This window comes from Anastrepha obliqua, chromosome 2 (assembly GCF_027943255.1).
Source record: "Anastrepha obliqua isolate idAnaObli1 chromosome 2, idAnaObli1_1.0, whole genome shotgun sequence".
Lineage (NCBI taxonomy): Eukaryota > Metazoa > Arthropoda > Insecta > Diptera > Tephritidae > Anastrepha > Anastrepha obliqua.
The window spans coordinates 87,755,987-87,774,278 of record NC_072893.1 but is presented as its reverse complement, the minus strand read 5'-3'; the positions used below and the strand labels follow the sequence as shown (position 1 = coordinate 87,774,278).

At 31.4% G+C, this 18,292-nt stretch overlaps 1 protein-coding gene across 6 annotated transcripts in view; it reads right to left on the bottom strand.

Moving 5' to 3' along the window:
- Positions 1–4,798: 4,798 nt before the first annotated feature.
- LOC129237190 (kinesin-associated protein 3) overlaps positions 4,799–18,292 on the bottom strand; it is a 102,511-nt gene continuing 89,017 nt past the window's right edge. For 3 of the 6 annotated variants that reach the window (XM_054871701.1, XM_054871704.1, XM_054871705.1), the window contains 2 exons: positions 16,915–17,171; positions 4,799–7,958 (listed from right to left, as the gene is read on the bottom strand). In XM_054871701.1, the coding sequence (XP_054727676.1) occupies positions 7,808–7,958; positions 16,915–17,171 (408 nt within the window). In that variant the 3' untranslated portion in view covers positions 4,799–7,807. Of the gene's footprint in view, positions 7,959–11,560; positions 11,640–16,224; positions 16,476–16,914; positions 17,172–18,292 lie in introns of all 6 variants that reach the window. The other 3 variants (XM_054871702.1, XM_054871703.1, XR_008581748.1) reach the window with 3 other exon arrangements.

Here is an 18,292-nt window from a genome sequence, read left to right as displayed (position 1 = left end):
CCCACCACGTGGAGGTTGCTGCACTTTGAGTTCTTATTTTTTTTGTTTTTTTTTTTTCGATTTTTTTATTTATTTTTTAAGTTTTATTATTTTTCATTTCATTTATTTTTGTTTTAACTGGTTTTGTTCTTTTTCCATGTTTTGTAATAATGTAAAAAAATTATAAAATAAAAAGTACTTCAAGAAACTCTGCGTTTTTTAAACGTAAAGCAATAGTTCATTTCATATTTACCAAATCAGTGGGAGTATTGTGCTTTGTTGTCAAACTGAGGCATAGTTTGACCGGATGCTAAAGTACACCGAATGAATCCATCCCGACCGTCACTTCCGCATATTTGAAGCGATGCTTCAGTAACGAGTTTCCCCATTCGCTCCACCGCAAGTGTGTGGCATGGATATTTAGAGAACGCAAAATTCTCATACACATTGTTGAATGATAAAATCGCAGTAAGAATTTCATTTGTTACGTTCTTTAGAACGGGGGAGAGATTCTATTTACCGAAGACCAGTTTATCATTTTGCTGTAATAGTTTTTTTTTTTTCTTTAAACAATTTTTTTCTAAGTGTAATTCAGATTTTCATCAGATTCACACTGATTCCCATTAATGCACGAGATTGCCCACTGGAAGAGCACTTTAACTTTTCGGTAAAATAATTAATATTTTTTTTTTTTTGGGAAAATAGTTTTTACTTACAAAAGAAAATATTTTCGATCATTGTACACATATTTAAATAAAATTAAAGTGTTTCTAAACTCTAGTTCGTGCTACACTTTCCCACAAGCAAAAAAAAAATTATCTTCAGCTGAGATATGCGTCATGGAGCTTAACGGCTTCGAAGTTTCTTGCTATAAACAATTCTTAGATGTCTTTCAAAAAATTTTGAACTAAAAAAACGCGTATTCGTATTTCTTTAGCTATTTGCATTTTATAAAAATACATCGTAATTTAAGAATTTGAAAAAAATACAGGTGCAGTTGATCTGATTTCAGTAAAATGAATCTCTCAAATAATAAAAAATGCTTCAAAGTTATATTGCAAAGTGGCGCCAATGTAATCGTCAAATTCTATTTTTGAATATTTTTTTACAAATAGAAGTCTTAAATAAAAATAAAAATAAATGGGAATTTATTTAAAAATAATAGAAATTTTTATTTTGACCTTTACCTTTTCCATTGCTTGTCTGTTAACTTACTGCAGTTGTTTAGTTCACAAGTGTCAAATATGACTGACATACGATACCATTTACAAAAATTATAAATCTTCCGATAGGGTGATTAATTTTGCGCCACCTGATACATGTACTCAGCGATCAAGGCACATAGCGCAAACATTGTTTCCTAAATAGTGCCTAGAAACGCATCTGCGTCCCAAATTAAGAGAAATAATTATTTTTATTCTCATTAAATTTGTCATCAGTGACCTCCTCATATAAATTCACGTATCAAATTATGCTTAGAGAAATGCATTCGAGTAAAATTAACACTATTTTTTGAGGTTATATTCATAACTAAAAACAAAAATGGAGTCAAAGCTTATAGAGCAACGCTTCCAGAGTACCACATTAAATAAAATCTTGAAATATAGTATATGAAGATTTGAGTTGTTAGCAGAATTTTGTTCAGAACAGAACAATTTTTGCCTCTGTGCGGCCGCGCACCCCTTAAAACGCCCTAAAAAAAAGACTTCGTTGAAGAAAAGCCGCCATTTTATTTTATATCGTTTTGAAAAAAAAAAAATTAATAAATACTAGTTATAATTATAAGAATATTTTTCATTCATGTTGAAATAATTCCCGAACTATGTTTAATTTTTTCACCACTCCAGTGGCTTAACCTTTCAATATTACCGATATTTGAATTAGTTTTGAAATCATCCATAAACTGGCAAATTTTCTGTTGAATTTTCTATAAGTTTTTCTACTCACTTTTGCCTTTTGGTCGTTATTCTTTTTTGTGTCGAAATAATATTTGCATACCCGCTTCAACTCTACAGATAGACGAACACTATCAAGGTTACTGGAACGCATACATGGTGGCTTACTATTGTTGGAGCATTCAGAACAGCTCTCTGCCTTCAGCTTCAAAAAGAAAATAAAAAAAAAAAGTTTTTTTTTTCAACTTAAAAACTAAATAAAGACTTTATAAAAAGATTTGAGCGTCATATTTTTTTAATAAGAGCTGATCTGAAATTTCAGTTACAGATTTGAACTCCTCATACAAAATAGGCCAAAGATCATGTGTCATAACCCAATCATCAGATATGCTGTTGTGCAGAATAATTTATGATTTGTGCACATTTCTTGCCATTTTTTATTTATAATCATAAAACTCATTTCCTTAAAATCCTTTAAAACGTGAGTCGAAAAAAGTTACAGTCCCAAATTGTCGGCGAGCTGAAATTAGACGTGGCTAACGACCCGCTAAGTACTAGTATTTGAAAAAGGAGAAATAATCAATTCACTACACTAGATGACTCGCCTATATTGAATAAGAAATCACAAAACATAATGTGACTATATAAAAGAAATAAATAAATAATGGGCGCGTACATTTCTGATAGGTGGTTGGCCGAGCTCCTCCTCCTTAGGAACGTGCCTCTTGATAATATAACATGATAAAATATTACTTACTCAATGCTCGCCTTCGAATACGAATTCACCGATTCATAGTCGCGAAGTCTCGGTAGTTCTGTCAGAGCAAATGAGGAGCTCATCTCGCATACGAACTGAATTCATTGTGTTTATTGGGTAGGCATTCGTATTAACCCTCATGCCCATTTTTGTTGATTTTTTTTTTTCATATTTATATTTTATATTATTTTCATTTAAGCAGAATGTTTCGTTTTGATTAGTCAAATATTTTCCAGTACATAATAAAACAATAATTGTCGGTATTTAAATATACAGATGCAGCAATTAAATTTTTATTGAATGTATAGCTTTACGCCGTTCTCGATTTTCTTACTTTTTGTTTATAGGTATTTCAATTTCAGCTTTAAATACAATGTCTGTTGTATAAGTAACTTTATTTTTATCTCAATTTTCTTTAAATATATAATGGATAATTTTTAGGTCAAATTATGCATAAGTAATCTGATTTGTTAGCGCCTGTTTTATCTCATCTGTTCCACCAACTACATACGTTCACATCTACATAAATACTCAATTTCCAAGTTGTTTACATGGTAGGACTTTCAACGGCTATTATCAAGTTGACCTGCAAAGGCGATTTTTGGAAACTTTTTTATTAAATATTTTGCTGAATTTAAGACCCGTCTCTTAACAGTCGATTAAATTTTCCACTCAAAAGTTCCATATTTCCGATATTTTGCAATATCGTAAAGTTTATTGTTGTGTTGAATTTTTTTCTTTTCTTTTTTGTATATAGAATGGCTCATAATATATGTATATATCTTTTTTTCATAATTACACGCTACACATGACAAAGCTTTTAGAGTTCACTCTTTTTTGTTTTGTATACATTTACAATTTTGTACGCTTATAATTTTGTAGATATCTGCCTTAACTTGAATTTCTTAACAGAAAATAGCGATGAGAGTTTCGAAAAATGATTTAAAAATTAATTTAAGAACTTAAACAAAAAAATAAATACATAAAAAATATGTAAGTGTATTTAAATTTAGGTCCATTCAAATAACTACGCGTAGAAAAAAAAGCGCTCATATGCAGAAAGATTGTCACAATCAAAAAATATTGACAATAATGAAGAAATAAATACAAAACTAGTTATATAGGCATAAATGACCACCTTTCATACAAAAAAGGTGTCTTTGCATCATCTGGCATAGTAATTGAAAGTTTTGAAACAGTTTTCAACGAATTTTTGATTTTTTGAGTTATGACGTTCTTCCTGCAAACGAGTTAAGCGCATAATTTTATCGACGCACATTTGGTACAGATGCAGTATATACACATGTGGTCCATAGTTTTTGTGGTAGGGTGTTTTTGTAGTCTTAAAGATCTAATAGATAGTTACAAAGTAAAAAAAAATGCTTAAAAAATTAAAAAGCAGTTAGTTACTAAAAAAATATGGCATGTCGAAAGATGTGCATTTTATTTGACATTCTTCGTAGGTTGCCCCCTAAACACAAAAAATGCTTAATATATATAAAAAGCATTTCATTAACACTAAAAACAATATTTGCAATTTCAAACGCACAGTAAATGTTAATAATAATCGTACTGATATTTATTTGCATGTTCGAAATATTTTTAATTTTTTTATTTTTTTTAATAATAAATTAATTAATTTAAAATATATATAAAATTTTTGTTTAACTTTGGACCGCCATGCCAAGAAAGCAGTGGTAATCTTAGGTTATACAAGCACAACAATAGGCAATTTTGGCGGTCTCTACGCCAGGTTTTACCGAGAACATCCAAAAAGAGCGAATATGTAGAATTCATTTCTTAACAAAATAAGTATAAATTAAAATTTCGTACTTTTTAAAAAACGTGCAGGAAATAGATGAAAAATCACCAAATTAAAAAAAAAAAAAATCATCAGGTTTTAAGAACATGCATTATTGCAGCTTATTACATTTCAGTTAAGTTTAGTAGTTATAGGCAGAACATTTTTCCATTGAACGCATTCAAGTATTTTTTGTTTCTGAGCAAATGAGCTGCAACCGAATTACCCACTTTTTTCAAATATTTTGTAAATTAAAAAAACAAAAAATGGACTTTAGTTTATATATTTTTTTGTTAGAATATGTAAAAGGTGGCGCAAAATTAATCAGTTAATTTTGGTTTTGGATACCATTTTTACCAAATAATAAAAAGTATTTTGGATGATGGAAATCTTTATTCTGATTTTTATACTCTCCATTGCTTGTATGTTTGTATACTGCAGTGTGCAGCTGTCTAGTTCACAAGTGTCAAATAGGATTGACATACGTCGCCATTTGCAAAAACTGAAGTAGGGTGATTAATTTTGCGCCACCTTATACTATATGTTTTTTTTTTTATAAATAAAAAAAGTAAACATTGCGAAAAACAGCTGTACGATTTTCAGTGACACTTACTGTACATAAGGATGGCTCGCATTTTCGAACACACGGTTAGATGGCCAAAATTTTGTCTTGGTAAGTAAACATAGACCTCCACACTTCGTAAATTATTTAACATTGAACATAATTATATAAATGTTCTTTTTTTCATTTTCTATTTCAACACTCGTTTGAATAGCTTACATTAAAATATATAACAAAATCAGAAAAATGAAATAGAAAACAAAAAAACAACAACAAACCACAATTATAAATCACTGAGTCCCACATTGTAAATCACTATACAGTTGGATTCAAGTAGAAATATCAAACAAATTTATTTATAATTTTGTTGTTGTTCGTTTCAAAATAACAAAAATCAAAAAATAAACTTTATGAGTTTTGGTGGCTCCTTTGTAAATTATTACTTTTTTGGTAATGTTCAGAATTATTTCCATTGGTCGAAAACTGTAACTGGATTTTCTTATAACTGCAGTGTACATATATGTATGTAAAAGATGTCAAATAACAAACTTTTATATCTCACTCAACATTTTCTCTCTGTTCTGTTTCTTTTGGCCTCTGGTAACGGTCAAGCATTGTTTGACAAGAACTTTATATGTGTGCGTGTCGGGTGCTTGACGCTAATATCTAAAATTTTTGATTTTTACCGACAACAAGTATGTGTGACACGACGCCACCCGACTGCACTAACACATACAAAGCGCAGTCAAGCATGCTGTATCGTCACCAGAATCCATTTAAGCTTAGAGGACTGTAAATATTTGCTGGTTACACTATACACGTTACACTACAAAGAGTTGTAAACAAACTTTTAAAATGGCGTCAGCTCAATAACTGACTCTGCAAAATTCACTGAGAACCGAGTAACGGCACTGCCATATGCGCCGCCTTTTGTATTCTCTCAAATGTAAGTGTATGACAGAATACTGTGATAACAATGCCTTAAATTTGTACCACCAGACATAGTAACCAACAAAGTGCATGGATAAAAAAATATTTTTTTTAAACTTTTTCTAGTCTTGTAATACATTTTGTCGGTGAAAAGGAATTTATGAAAACCAAGTGAAAATCGTCCACTGGTAAGTTCGCCAGGTTGGGTCAAATATTTTACAACTCTGCCAGTTTTTTTTTTGCTTTCATCGCGTTATCAATAAAAGGGAAAGTAAAAAAAAATCGGATTAACGAGTTACAATGTCCAGTTTGCCGAGCTCCTCCTCCTATTCGTAGCGTGCCTATTCATGTTGTTCCTAATACGTTTGAATTATTGGATAATCCTTCCTAAAGGCGTCCGAACTGACAAGCTTTTACTCTATGATAGCGAAAATTATTTTTAAAAATCCCGTTTCCTCTTTGCAGTAATAAAGCAAGCTGCATTATATATATTATTTCTGTAGAAAATCCAAGTTCAGTCGGTTAACGATTTTCTATGGTTAACTTCACCAACGATCAAATAAGCATTAACAAAAAATTAACTAAATATTCAAATCTTTAAAATAAAAGAAAATAAAAAAAATTATAATTAGTGTCATGGCGTGGAGTTGTTGTTCATTTCATTGATTAGCCTTAAAATATAATTTTGTGTATTTCAAACGTAACTATTAAATATTAGAAATTAAATACATATCACAATCAAAAATATTCAATACATACATTTTAAAGTTTATAAATTGCCTTTTTGTTTGCATTGTCGCTAAGAATTAATTAACACTAAATGTACATACAAATACAACTAAATATGTATAAGCATAAGCATCTAAATATTAAAAACTAAAGGTTTAAAAAGACTAGCTTCGATGAATTGCATTGAATATTTGTCTTACATGCTTACATTATCCGTGGTTGCTTTTGCTTTTTGAGCGGATTGCGGATGTCGGGATTTCGGTACCTATTTCGGTATTTCGGTATTTTGGTTCTTTGTTCTTTTTGGCTGTTTGCTGATTTCTGATTCCTTACATACATAAATTCAAATTAAATAGCTTAGAGAGTACGAAAACATAAATTGTACTACATATACACTTACATACATAAAATAACTTGTGTGCGTGCGGAATATCGTTTTATAGCATTTCACTTACTTTTCGCTTGCTTTTAAAAATTTCAACTAAGTGTAAGTCTGAAAGAAGCAATTGCAAGCCAATTAAATATTATTATTAATTACAATAGTTAATGTATGTATGTATGTAAATAGTTTTGAATAAAATGTAATGTTCAATAACATTTGTTTGTTCTAATTAAAATTCACACCTAAGGCATTTACACCCTTTCTTTTCTGCGCCTCAAATTTAATTGCTAATTACACATTGTCACCCTGTGTAAGAGTCGAATGTCGAGTTTGTTCTTTGGGGAGTAAACATATGTATGTACGTATGTAAATGCATCTTAATACAAATAAATATAGAACTGTTTTATCGTTTTTAATTGTATCTAAGTTGGTTGGTAGGTTGTGACTCGAATAGTGAGTGCTACAATTTGGACTGCCACAATCAACAACTATACTTCTATATAATAGTAGCAATAGTAATATTCTAGCCAAAATACATACATATACATATGTGACTGTCAATACCTATAAAATATAGATTTTTTGTTGCGGTGTTTTTTATTTGCAGCTGTAGCGCGAAGGTTCTTCACGAACCAATCAGTTCGTTAAGAAGCAAGGGAGATCTGACAAATATTATATTTGAGTTGCTACTAATTTTTGGTCGAACAGACATACATATATATGTATGTATGTATAGTATACATACATATGTACATACGTACATATGCGCAGCTTAGGCCATTAATAACTCCTCGTGTAGACCTTCGACGTCCAGTGACTTGTTCGACTTGAACATGTAGTTGCTATCCCCTTGACTGGATGTTTGTGATTTCGAACTGGATGTCATATTAAAAAGATCATCGAGGTCCTCGCTGCGCCGGTAGCTGTTGAAAGAAAAAGTAAGAAAATTTAAGTATCTGTTTGTGAATAAATTAAAAATAGAGCTGCGGGAATTTAGCAAACCTATGTTAATGATTAGCGTACTTCAGGACTTGCTATGCGTACTAAGTACATACATATATGCACACACATACATATATTGTAAAAATGAACGAATATTTATTACTGCAAAGAGGAAACGGGATTGATTTGTCGATGTAATTTTTATACTCAATGCATAACTTTGCCCACATAACGGTTGTGTCACCTAATATGATGAGATATGATGGCATGGCGATATCTGCATCGATAATACTCGACCTAAGCATGGCTCTTTGTCTGACTGTGACCAAATTTATTGCCAGTACACGAGTCCGCAACTCAAAAGCAAAAGAATGTATAGAAAAACAACCACACAAAGTATAACTTTGAACTAGAGCTTATATAATATTATGCGGGGGTACAAAATTATTATAAGTGGCGCGCTAGAGACTTCAACTTATACTCAAATGAAAGCTTGAAAAATACGCGAGTTGCTACTTTTATGGGCTTAGCTCATAATAGTTATAAGCCCATCATAATGCATACATACATATACCTATGTTTATTATAGCGTAAATTCAAGCTTTAACTTGAGTATAAGTTGAAATCTCTAGCACCTTAGATTTTTGAGCAAAATAGGTGTAAGAGTAAAAGCACCAAAAATCACCTCTTTTCTCAAAATCATGACGCAATGGCCACCTTTAGAATCGTGTTCTGTGCGCAAAAATACACCAGAAACTAGGCGCATATCCAAAAAAAAAAAAAAATTATGCTGGTTTTTAAATAAGCGAAGTCCTCTACTGTACCAAAATTATAGCCGCCAACAGGGATGGCGCTATCAACACTTGAATGCGCTGCGTGTTTGTTTGATGAGAGTAGATAAATATTTTGTTTTGCTTTCGTAACATGAGGTGAAGCCATCGGCATATGCCAGTAAGTTTTTGAGTTATATCCAATGCCTCGGAAACTGTTGATTCGATCACAACCACTTTCGATGAGCTTATTACATGCCTATTAACTGAATATTTTCCATTTGCCATCATAAATTATACCACAAGTTCTTCTACTAGCAGAATTTTTCATGAGACATCTCCTTATAAATAAAAATCATCCGCTGTTTGTACACTGTTTTTAAAGCCGAACCTATTTAAAATTCAGCATTTTTTGTATCCAGTTTTATTAAAAAACAATGTCGAACATTCATTATATGTGACCTGGTCTATGAAAAGGTACCTTACGTATAAAAAATCATTTTTCACTTTTTTGTTGATTCGAATAGTGTGTGGAAGGCTCTTTAAAATGGTGAAAACCAGAAAGTCATAATTTGTTTAAAAGTTTGTTAAAAGTAAAAAAAAAGAAAAGTACAAATACGAAAATACAAAAGCTAACTTATTTTTTAAAACGATTTCTGCGATTTGCATTAACTTTTTCTTATTTATTTATATAAAAAAAAAATGTTTTTTACTGCTTCTGTGATTTTATTGATACTGTGATCTATGCTGAAGAAAATAAGCCAAACCGGATTGAAAAATCTTAATATTTAAAAAAGTTACAAGGGTTTTTAGAAGTTTAAACTTTAACTGCTGTTTTCTCGAAAACTTGTTTTCGCACGTAAGGTACCTTTTCGTAGACCAGGTCACATATGGAGAAAATGCGCAAGACCATTTTTTTATATTTTTTAATGTTCATTAGTGTCATTTGAAGATCTTAACGTCTGACAAAAACCATATAAATCTAATTAAAACATTGTATATAAACATTTGGAAATCTCCATAAATGTCGTGCATTTGTTATAAGGAGAAGATACCACCATAATGCATACCTAAAATCTTTCTAGAAATTACCATGGAGTTGGGATGAAAGTTTGTGGAATTTTTCTAATTTTTGTATAATATAAAATTTTAAAAAATTTAAAAATGGATTTATATTATTTTAGTTAGCCAAAAACGACATATACTTTAATACAAAAATAATGAATATTCAAACACAAAAATAAAAAAAAATTATCAAAACTGGTTAAAATGTTGATGTTCTGTTGTTTTGTCGCGGAATGTAGATATTTTAAATGTTTCTTTGGGAAAAGGAACTAGAATTTGATACCAGTTTTTAAAATGTTACAATTTTTCGGTGGCAAACATTCATTACGATAAGTGCACAATTCGTTATTTATTGAAAAATTAAGTTTGCCAATGCTGTTACGATACTGCGAATCAGCAACAGGCGGCGATAAAGAATCTGTCGCAAAACGCAAAACACACGAGGAACGTTCTGACGCTGCCCGATCTGCAGAAATTTATTCAATATGTGTAAGCCATCATTGACGTCCATAAATGAGGGCCCTTGCGAGAAATGTTAATGTTTCTGAGGGTCTTATCTCTCGAGTTGTCCATGAAGATCTCCGATATAAATCCTACGTTACACGCCGAAGACAGTTTATATCGGAGAAAGCGCAGGAAGAGCGAGTTATCCGATCAAAACGCCATCTAAACAAAATTAACTGAGATCTAATGGTTTGTTTTGTGACCACATCCAAAATACCAACCGCAGAAATTATCAGAATAGCAAATGGCTATGCTGCAATCCTATAATCCACGAAGTTTCCAGCCACTGTTATGGTTTTGGTGTTATGAGCAACAATGGACATACATTTCATGTCACACTTCTTTACTCAAGGATTTCGAATGAATTCTGCTACATTTATCAAGGTTCTAGAGGCAGTGGTGAATTTCTCGATTAATAGTATATACAGGGACAGCCCATACATTTTCCAGCAAGACTCTGTTCCATAAAGCGATGTCAACACGAGATAGGATGGCTGAAAATGTCCATGACCACATAACATTGAACTAACTCCTTAGACCTTAATGCCCTGAATTACTACGTGTGGGTCGTAGTTGAGCGTGAAATCGATAAGCATCCTCAAAATATCATTTCTTTTCAGGAGGCTGTAATTAATACCGTTATGGTCAATATGAATAAGGATCATTTGATTCGGGCATGCAATCGTTCCGTAGGCAACAATTGAGAAGATCAAAGATAAGTATATAAAAGCGCACAACTTTCCGATTGAGAATACGTATTGATAAACGATTTTAGTCTGAATATCAGTTAACAATATTTAATTCGATTTGCAAGGAACTGTAAGCGGTTGTGTGATACGAGAAGTTATATATTGGCGTGGTAAATAGTGAAAAAGCGTTTTTTGTTGACTGTTGAGAGAAAAAGTGTAAGTGTAATGCACAATAGGGACAATCACAACGTAAGGATCGAAGCCTTGAAAGAATTAACATACAAATATTTCATATAATATTATGGAAAAAAGAGAAAAAACATATTTTCATATTCATATGAACAAACATTAAATAAAACGCACATTTTGGAAGAGGACTAATGCAAGAAACGGATGTGCTACATATTTTTTATGATAAATGAATATGTCTGATTTTTTGAAATTTCTTAAACGTTATCGAATATAATTTCTATCACAGAAATGTGGATGAGTGCGCTGCTTTGGACGATATGGGCGAAAACACATATAAAAATATTAAATAAAATGAATAAAAACCTTTTTTAGTTTGTGTGAACGCAAATGCATAGCTGGCCATTGCTTTTGCCTCAAAGCGCTTGTGCGGATTTGTGTCCATCTGAAAATTCAGAACCAGCATTGCCGTTTACTAAAAATAGCATTCAATCTGGTAACAAAAAAATCTTAACGTTTAATGTCAAAATGGCTGTGTAGTAAAATTTACATTACTTTATTTTCCCGATATATAAATGCATAAAGGGATAGTGGATGATTTTTTCAAGCTCGACTTTCGAGCACTGATTCTGGGTTCCATCGGCAGAGGGCGGAAAGTGTATGAAATGAATTAAGTCGATATTTTGTAGGGGAAATAAGTAGAAAAAAATTAATAAATTTGATAATCGAAATACCATTTTCATATCTCCTAAAGCTTACTCTTCGGCATCTATTGTTGAATCTCCAAGTGAATATCGGAGATGAAATAATGTCACGTAAAACAATCTGCTGTTCAAATATGGCATAAAGCAGTAGCATCTTCCATTTTGAAAGGAAATCGAGAAACTCATTTCAATGTTAAGAAAAGCTCGCTCTGAACCTATCTTCTATTTTGATGAATTATATTAACATTTTGGATATGTTATCTATACCAGGTCTTCTCAAAATTTTTCCAATAGCGAACTGCTTCAACTGAACAAATATATTGGCGGTATCTTTTCGGGGGTACTATGTAATGTAATAATGCGAATTTAGACATTTGGTAATAATAAATCATACAAAAAAATTTAAAATAAAATAAATATGGTTATATTTTAAATAATAAAAATGAATACCTGATTCAGTAAATTCAAATTCATTAAAAACAAAAAAAATGTATTTGTGCTAACGTGTTGGGTGGCTGTTTAGATTTGCATAAAGAATTAAGCCCGGGTTGAAAACTTGATACCACTGGACGTTGGATCTATTCGAAGTTTTGCAGAGTTGACCGATTTTTTATTGAATAAATGTTAATGCTGAAACTGCCGCTTCGCATAAATATGTGGTACAAAAGAGTAGAAGTATATTTATTGTAGTAGGGCGGGTCGATTTAAAAATCGCTCATTGCTCTGTGAAAATCGTATTCTAGGGATCAAAATAAGAAACTTTGCCGAAGGAACCATACCTCTAAAACGAATTCTGATGTCCCCCAATTTGGATCGAACTTTTTAGTTTCTTTTCTCATGTAAAGGCCAAAAATGGTGATATTTTGAAATGATTGTATGGGGAACCCCCCAGGGGTGTTCCAGGGGGTGTGCCACTGGCATGGGTGGATCGGCCGTCCAAAGTTAGTGGGGGTCGGTCATACATTTGGACTCGATTGGAGCACTCTAAATGGATCAAAGTGGGATTTTTCGTTCGACCAAAATTGGGGGACATCAGAATTCGTTTTAGAGGTATGGTTCCTTCGGCAAGGTTTCTTATTTTGATCCCTAGAATACGATTTTCACAGAGCAATGAGCGATTTTTAAATCGACCCGCCCTAATGTATATTATTTACAAAGGAAAGTCGGGAAACTATAGACTAAAATTTAAATATTTAAAAAGCATAAATTGAACTTTGCTTTCGCTTACAGCAGAGAGAAGGTTCGCATTACGTGAATATTCCGTTTTAAATTACGAATATTCCGTTTTACATTACATTTATGAAGATTCCACTGTCGTTTATTCAAATTAATTATTTCCCAAAGAAAGGGGCAGTCAACACGTTGTTGATGTTAGAAGCAAAGGAAAGCAAGAGGACTGATCTTCTTACTTCCAAAGACTTTCGGTTAGTGAAAAGTAAATGAGATTGATATGCAGGAGTTTTTCGAAAACTGAAGTTTTAAAGTTATATCACTGGATAAGTCGGCAAATCTTCTGAAGTATTTAAATCTTAATGAGGAACATAAGTTATTTGAATTGCGTATGGTTGGTTTATGAAACCAATTTCGCAACTTCAAAATTTTAAGAAATAATATTTTTGAAATTGAGTCCCAAACATTTCAGATGATCAATTATAATATTAAGAAATCTTTATTAAAAAATTGTGCAGTGGACTGATATTTTCTGGGAAAGTGTAGCTATATCTGCGGAAATATTTTTTTTTTTGTTCACAATAATTACAAAAAAACACCAATTTGACAATTTTTCGAACTTCGAATTATTTTAGAAGTTAGTGCTAACCCATTTTTATTAAAAAATATTATTCTGATTTTATTTATTTTCTCACGCTCGTAATACCGATTTATATTCATATTTTTTTATTTTACCATACAAAGTTTTTTTTTTTCAAAAGTTTTTAACGATTTTTAAAATATTACTGACTTCTCAATCGATTTAAGGTCACGTTTTACATTCCATTAAAAATTATTTGTACAGAAAAAATTGCAGCAATGCAATGAGACGAAAGTCATTCACGCTTTTCTCTTCACGCCCAATGAGTTTTGTATGAAAAAACGCATGCTCGGTCATGCTTGCGTTAGATTCATTGTGAATCGACATTTGTTGAAAAGTTATGGCTTTAAAAACTGTATTATTTATCAGATATTTTTGAAATGTTTAAATCCACTTCATGGAAAGAATCGTAACAACTTCGCATTGAAATATAAAATTTAAAGTTTTGTTAAAACATTTTTCAAAATTTAAAAATAGCAATGAAATCTGATATTTCAACTGTTATACTTTCGCCCGGTTTGACCAATCAATTTTAAAATTTGTCTGGCAGTAAGAATTTTAAGTTACACAACTTTAATTCGAAACTTTGTTATTTTAAATATTAACAGTCTAATTAAATTAAAATTCGTTGGTGAAGCCGGGCATTATTTGTATAAAAATCAGCGTCTCCACAGACAGCCGTGCTTTGGCATGTAGCAAACAAGTTGTACGAGCAGAACTCATATCTCTGCGAAGGATTGTAAATAAATGACTGTTAAAGGCTCGGTTTTTTATAAAGTTAATGAATTTTGATAGCATCGCAAAGTTACTGCACTTAAATCTGCCATTTTTTTTTTTTTTGCTATGAGTGCAATGCATCAAGAAGCAGTGAGTAAATATGAAATGTTCGTAGACAATAACTTAAAGTTTTGAAAAAATCTAGCATTCACACACATCACAGCTCCAATTCACACGACTTATTTATATATATTTGTTTCATTATTATTAAAATATCCTTCACACTTTGATCTATTATAAAACATAAACAAGAGGTCTTGTTTCTTTGTATTTGCCGGGTAATCTCCGGAGTTACAGAATCGATTGAGAAAATTCTTTTTTTTACAGAAAGCTACTGTAATACGAATATGAGTGTCACAGGCTATGCTATAGGTTATTTTAATACCTTAATTAATGTTGATGATTTCACGCATATCCTGGTCATGAGATCACTGAAATCGATAATTTTTGAAAAATGGGACTGATATATAGTACATATTTTTAACATGGGTAACAAACGAAAGGCATTTAAAAAATTTGATTGCAAAATAGTTATACATTTGGGGCATATTCTACGGAACCCGAAATATGAACTGTTGCAACTCGTATAACAGGGCAAGATTGAAGGAAGAAGAGGTTATTGTTGTTGATGTAGCAGCAGAAACATTCCCCGTGGATATACGAGGAATGCTGCTGAAGTGACAGTCCTTAGCCGGATATAAATCCGGTTTGTTCCGGTTAGGAAGAAGAGGTATTGGGCGTAAGCAGTTTTCTTGGTTGAGGAACATTAGGCAGTGGACCGGTATACAAGATGTGGGTTCCCTCTTGGAAGCAGCTAGAGACCGCGAATTATTTTCAAATATATCTAAAAAATTGTATTACAAAAAAATAAACAAAAATAAAAAAAAATTACAAAAAAATGTTATTAATTTTAACTTGTATAATCGCTTACATTCGATTACGAATAGCAATTAGTTTTATATGTATACATATATACATGGCTTTTACAGCTTTTGTTGTGTGTTTGGCCGAGCTCCGATTTGTGGTGAGCGACTTGATATTTTCCAAAATGAAGGGATCTACAGTTTTATGCCACCTCCGAATGGCAGATGAAGGGAGTTTGCCATTGCCTGGTAAGGGACGATCTGTATTAGAAAAAGCTTTTTCTATTGTTTGCTATTTCATACCTCGAACTCGGGCCCTACGGAATGGCATTCATGCACCACCCTATTCGGCAATGGTGGCTGCTAATATTTTTGTATAATAAAATAAAGTTAACTTGAGTCCAATTTGACTTAATTGTAGTGCAAAAGGATATTTAGATTTAATTCAATAAGAGAAATTAAATCAGATTTTAACGTTAAACATTTTAATATGAAATATTTAAAAATTCACTCCAGATAGTTTCAAGGACAGAATTGACACTCTTTTTACAATTGAAGCTAATTGCAATTCATTGGTTTAACGCGCAGCAACGTACACCGAGTATTCGCTTGTTAATAATATTATTAGTACTTTTTATATGTTAATCATTAAAATTATTTTTATTATAGTTACTTTTATTATTTTTTATTAATTATGCAATTATTATTATTATTATTCAAGATATGCATTGGGTATAAAAATTTCATCGAAACATTTGGTTTTCATTTGTTTTTACATTTTTATAATGCAATTATGTTTAATTTTAAACGCATCCAATTTTCTAGCGTACATACACACATATATATCTAGAGGGTTATATTAAATAAAATACTCACTTAAATTTATAACCAGCGATACTAAAGGCCCCACAATGATAAGTTTTTATATAAAGAAAATATGAGTTGTCTTTGCTGAATATACATATAAACGATCCCGTTAATTCTAAGACGAGATTGACGATGATTATATTTCTAAATCCACTGCTTATACTTTTTACATTTATTTAGTTAAAAACACTTTAAACTAATAGCCCTTTCTTGTCTGATGTTTTTTTTTGAGAATCTTTGGATAAAAGTTCCGCTTTCACCTACACAAAACAAAAAATTGTGTAAATAAAGTTAAAATTAAAATTAAAATAATCTTAAAAGTTCCGATATGATTTTGTATGTAATTAAGTTTGGATTAACGTCTTCGTGAGTAACAATAGGGGCGTTTCATTGCGACTCAGTTTCTTAGTTATTTTTTCGATACGCAGGTATAAAAGAACACGTAAAAACAATTTGCGTCTCGATAAAGTTAACATTGAGCTTAAAACAAAAAAAAAGGCGATTTCGCAAAATCAACGAAGAAAAAAAAATGCGTGAATAGGGCTCACACGCATATTAATTGGAAAACAAGCTAATTATTGAGGAGGACCTCAACGAACACCATTCACAATTGATTGCATTATTTTATATGGTATGTATGCAGCTTTATTGGCCTTGAGGTATAAAATAAATATATCTAAATTTCAGGCTCACTCTTACCTGCTCACTGGGCGACTATAGGTGGACATTGCAGGACTGGCTGGATTGTTGCTATTGTTGCTTTCATTATCTTCACTTTCCTTATTCGTATTCGTACTATTGTACAGATCGCAATTATCCAAATATTCGGTACGTAAATAAGTGTCGAGTTCGTTTTCATCCTCATTATTGTCAACGTAGTCTTGTTCATTGTCTTGATCCTGCTGCGATTCTACCATGCAAAGCCACTGAGAATTGTGATTGCGGAATTTTTCGAGCTGTAAAAAAGAAAAATATCGTAGGAAACTCGATTAAATAATTGTTATTGATTATATAATTTTGAGCACAATCAAAAAATTACAAATTTGTTCATAGAATATCGTCTTATATTCTCAGACTCAGACTGAATTGATAACACGCATAATGGGAGCCGATGTTAGGGAGGAGAAAGGGGTGTCGTGATTAAATGGCTTACAAGTAATTAATGATTTTTTTGACCTAAGATCTAGACCTTCTAATTACTATGAAAAATCGATTGCTGAGTTCGAAAGTCCACATTTTTCATTTTCTCCAATAGTTTTCGAGATATTACCAAATAACGTTGGGGAGATCATAAAAATGTTTAATATTTATAGAATCCGTTAACTAATTAAAACAAGTAATATATAAATACAATTATTAAATTTGATATCTTTTTCATTAAACTTAAACCTTTTCAAAATATTTACAGAGTAAAAAAACCTCGTGTTTTCCAAAAACATGAACATTTTCGATTTTCTATTGCAAGAAATATATAAAAAAAAACGACTTTCGAAAGTTTTTTCTTAGCCATTTCTTAGAACTTGCATATCTAGAATTTTTACGATATAAATAGAATAAATCTTCAAATGAATATAAAAGTTATTCGCATAAGAATAAAAATACTTATTTTTGTTTTGAGTTAAATAAAGTTTAATAAGTGGCCAACACAGAATCGATTTCTGTGATATCATTTCCTAGTAAAAAATTACTAAGGCTAGTAAATTTGAATTCTAAAATTACGTAATAATACATCTATATAAAATTATTTCAATAACAGCAAGAAGGCGTTTTTTCTAATCCAATGGGGCCCTTGCATGGGAAAAAATATAACCTAACCTAAGAATGCAAGTATTAAAATTGAAAGATGAACTAACAACAATATCGAAAGAACAATTCAAATTTATTTAAAATTCTTGCTCATTTGTAAAATAAGGAAAGATAGGAGGGAGGTTCAATAAGTATCTGTGTTTGATGACAGAGGGCGTTTCTGAGGGAAGTTGGTATTAGCATCGTTGTTGCCAACTATTAAATACGGCAAAACAAAATTTAAACTGATTGATAGGTTAGTTTGGATTTGACAGCTATTCGAATAAGACGT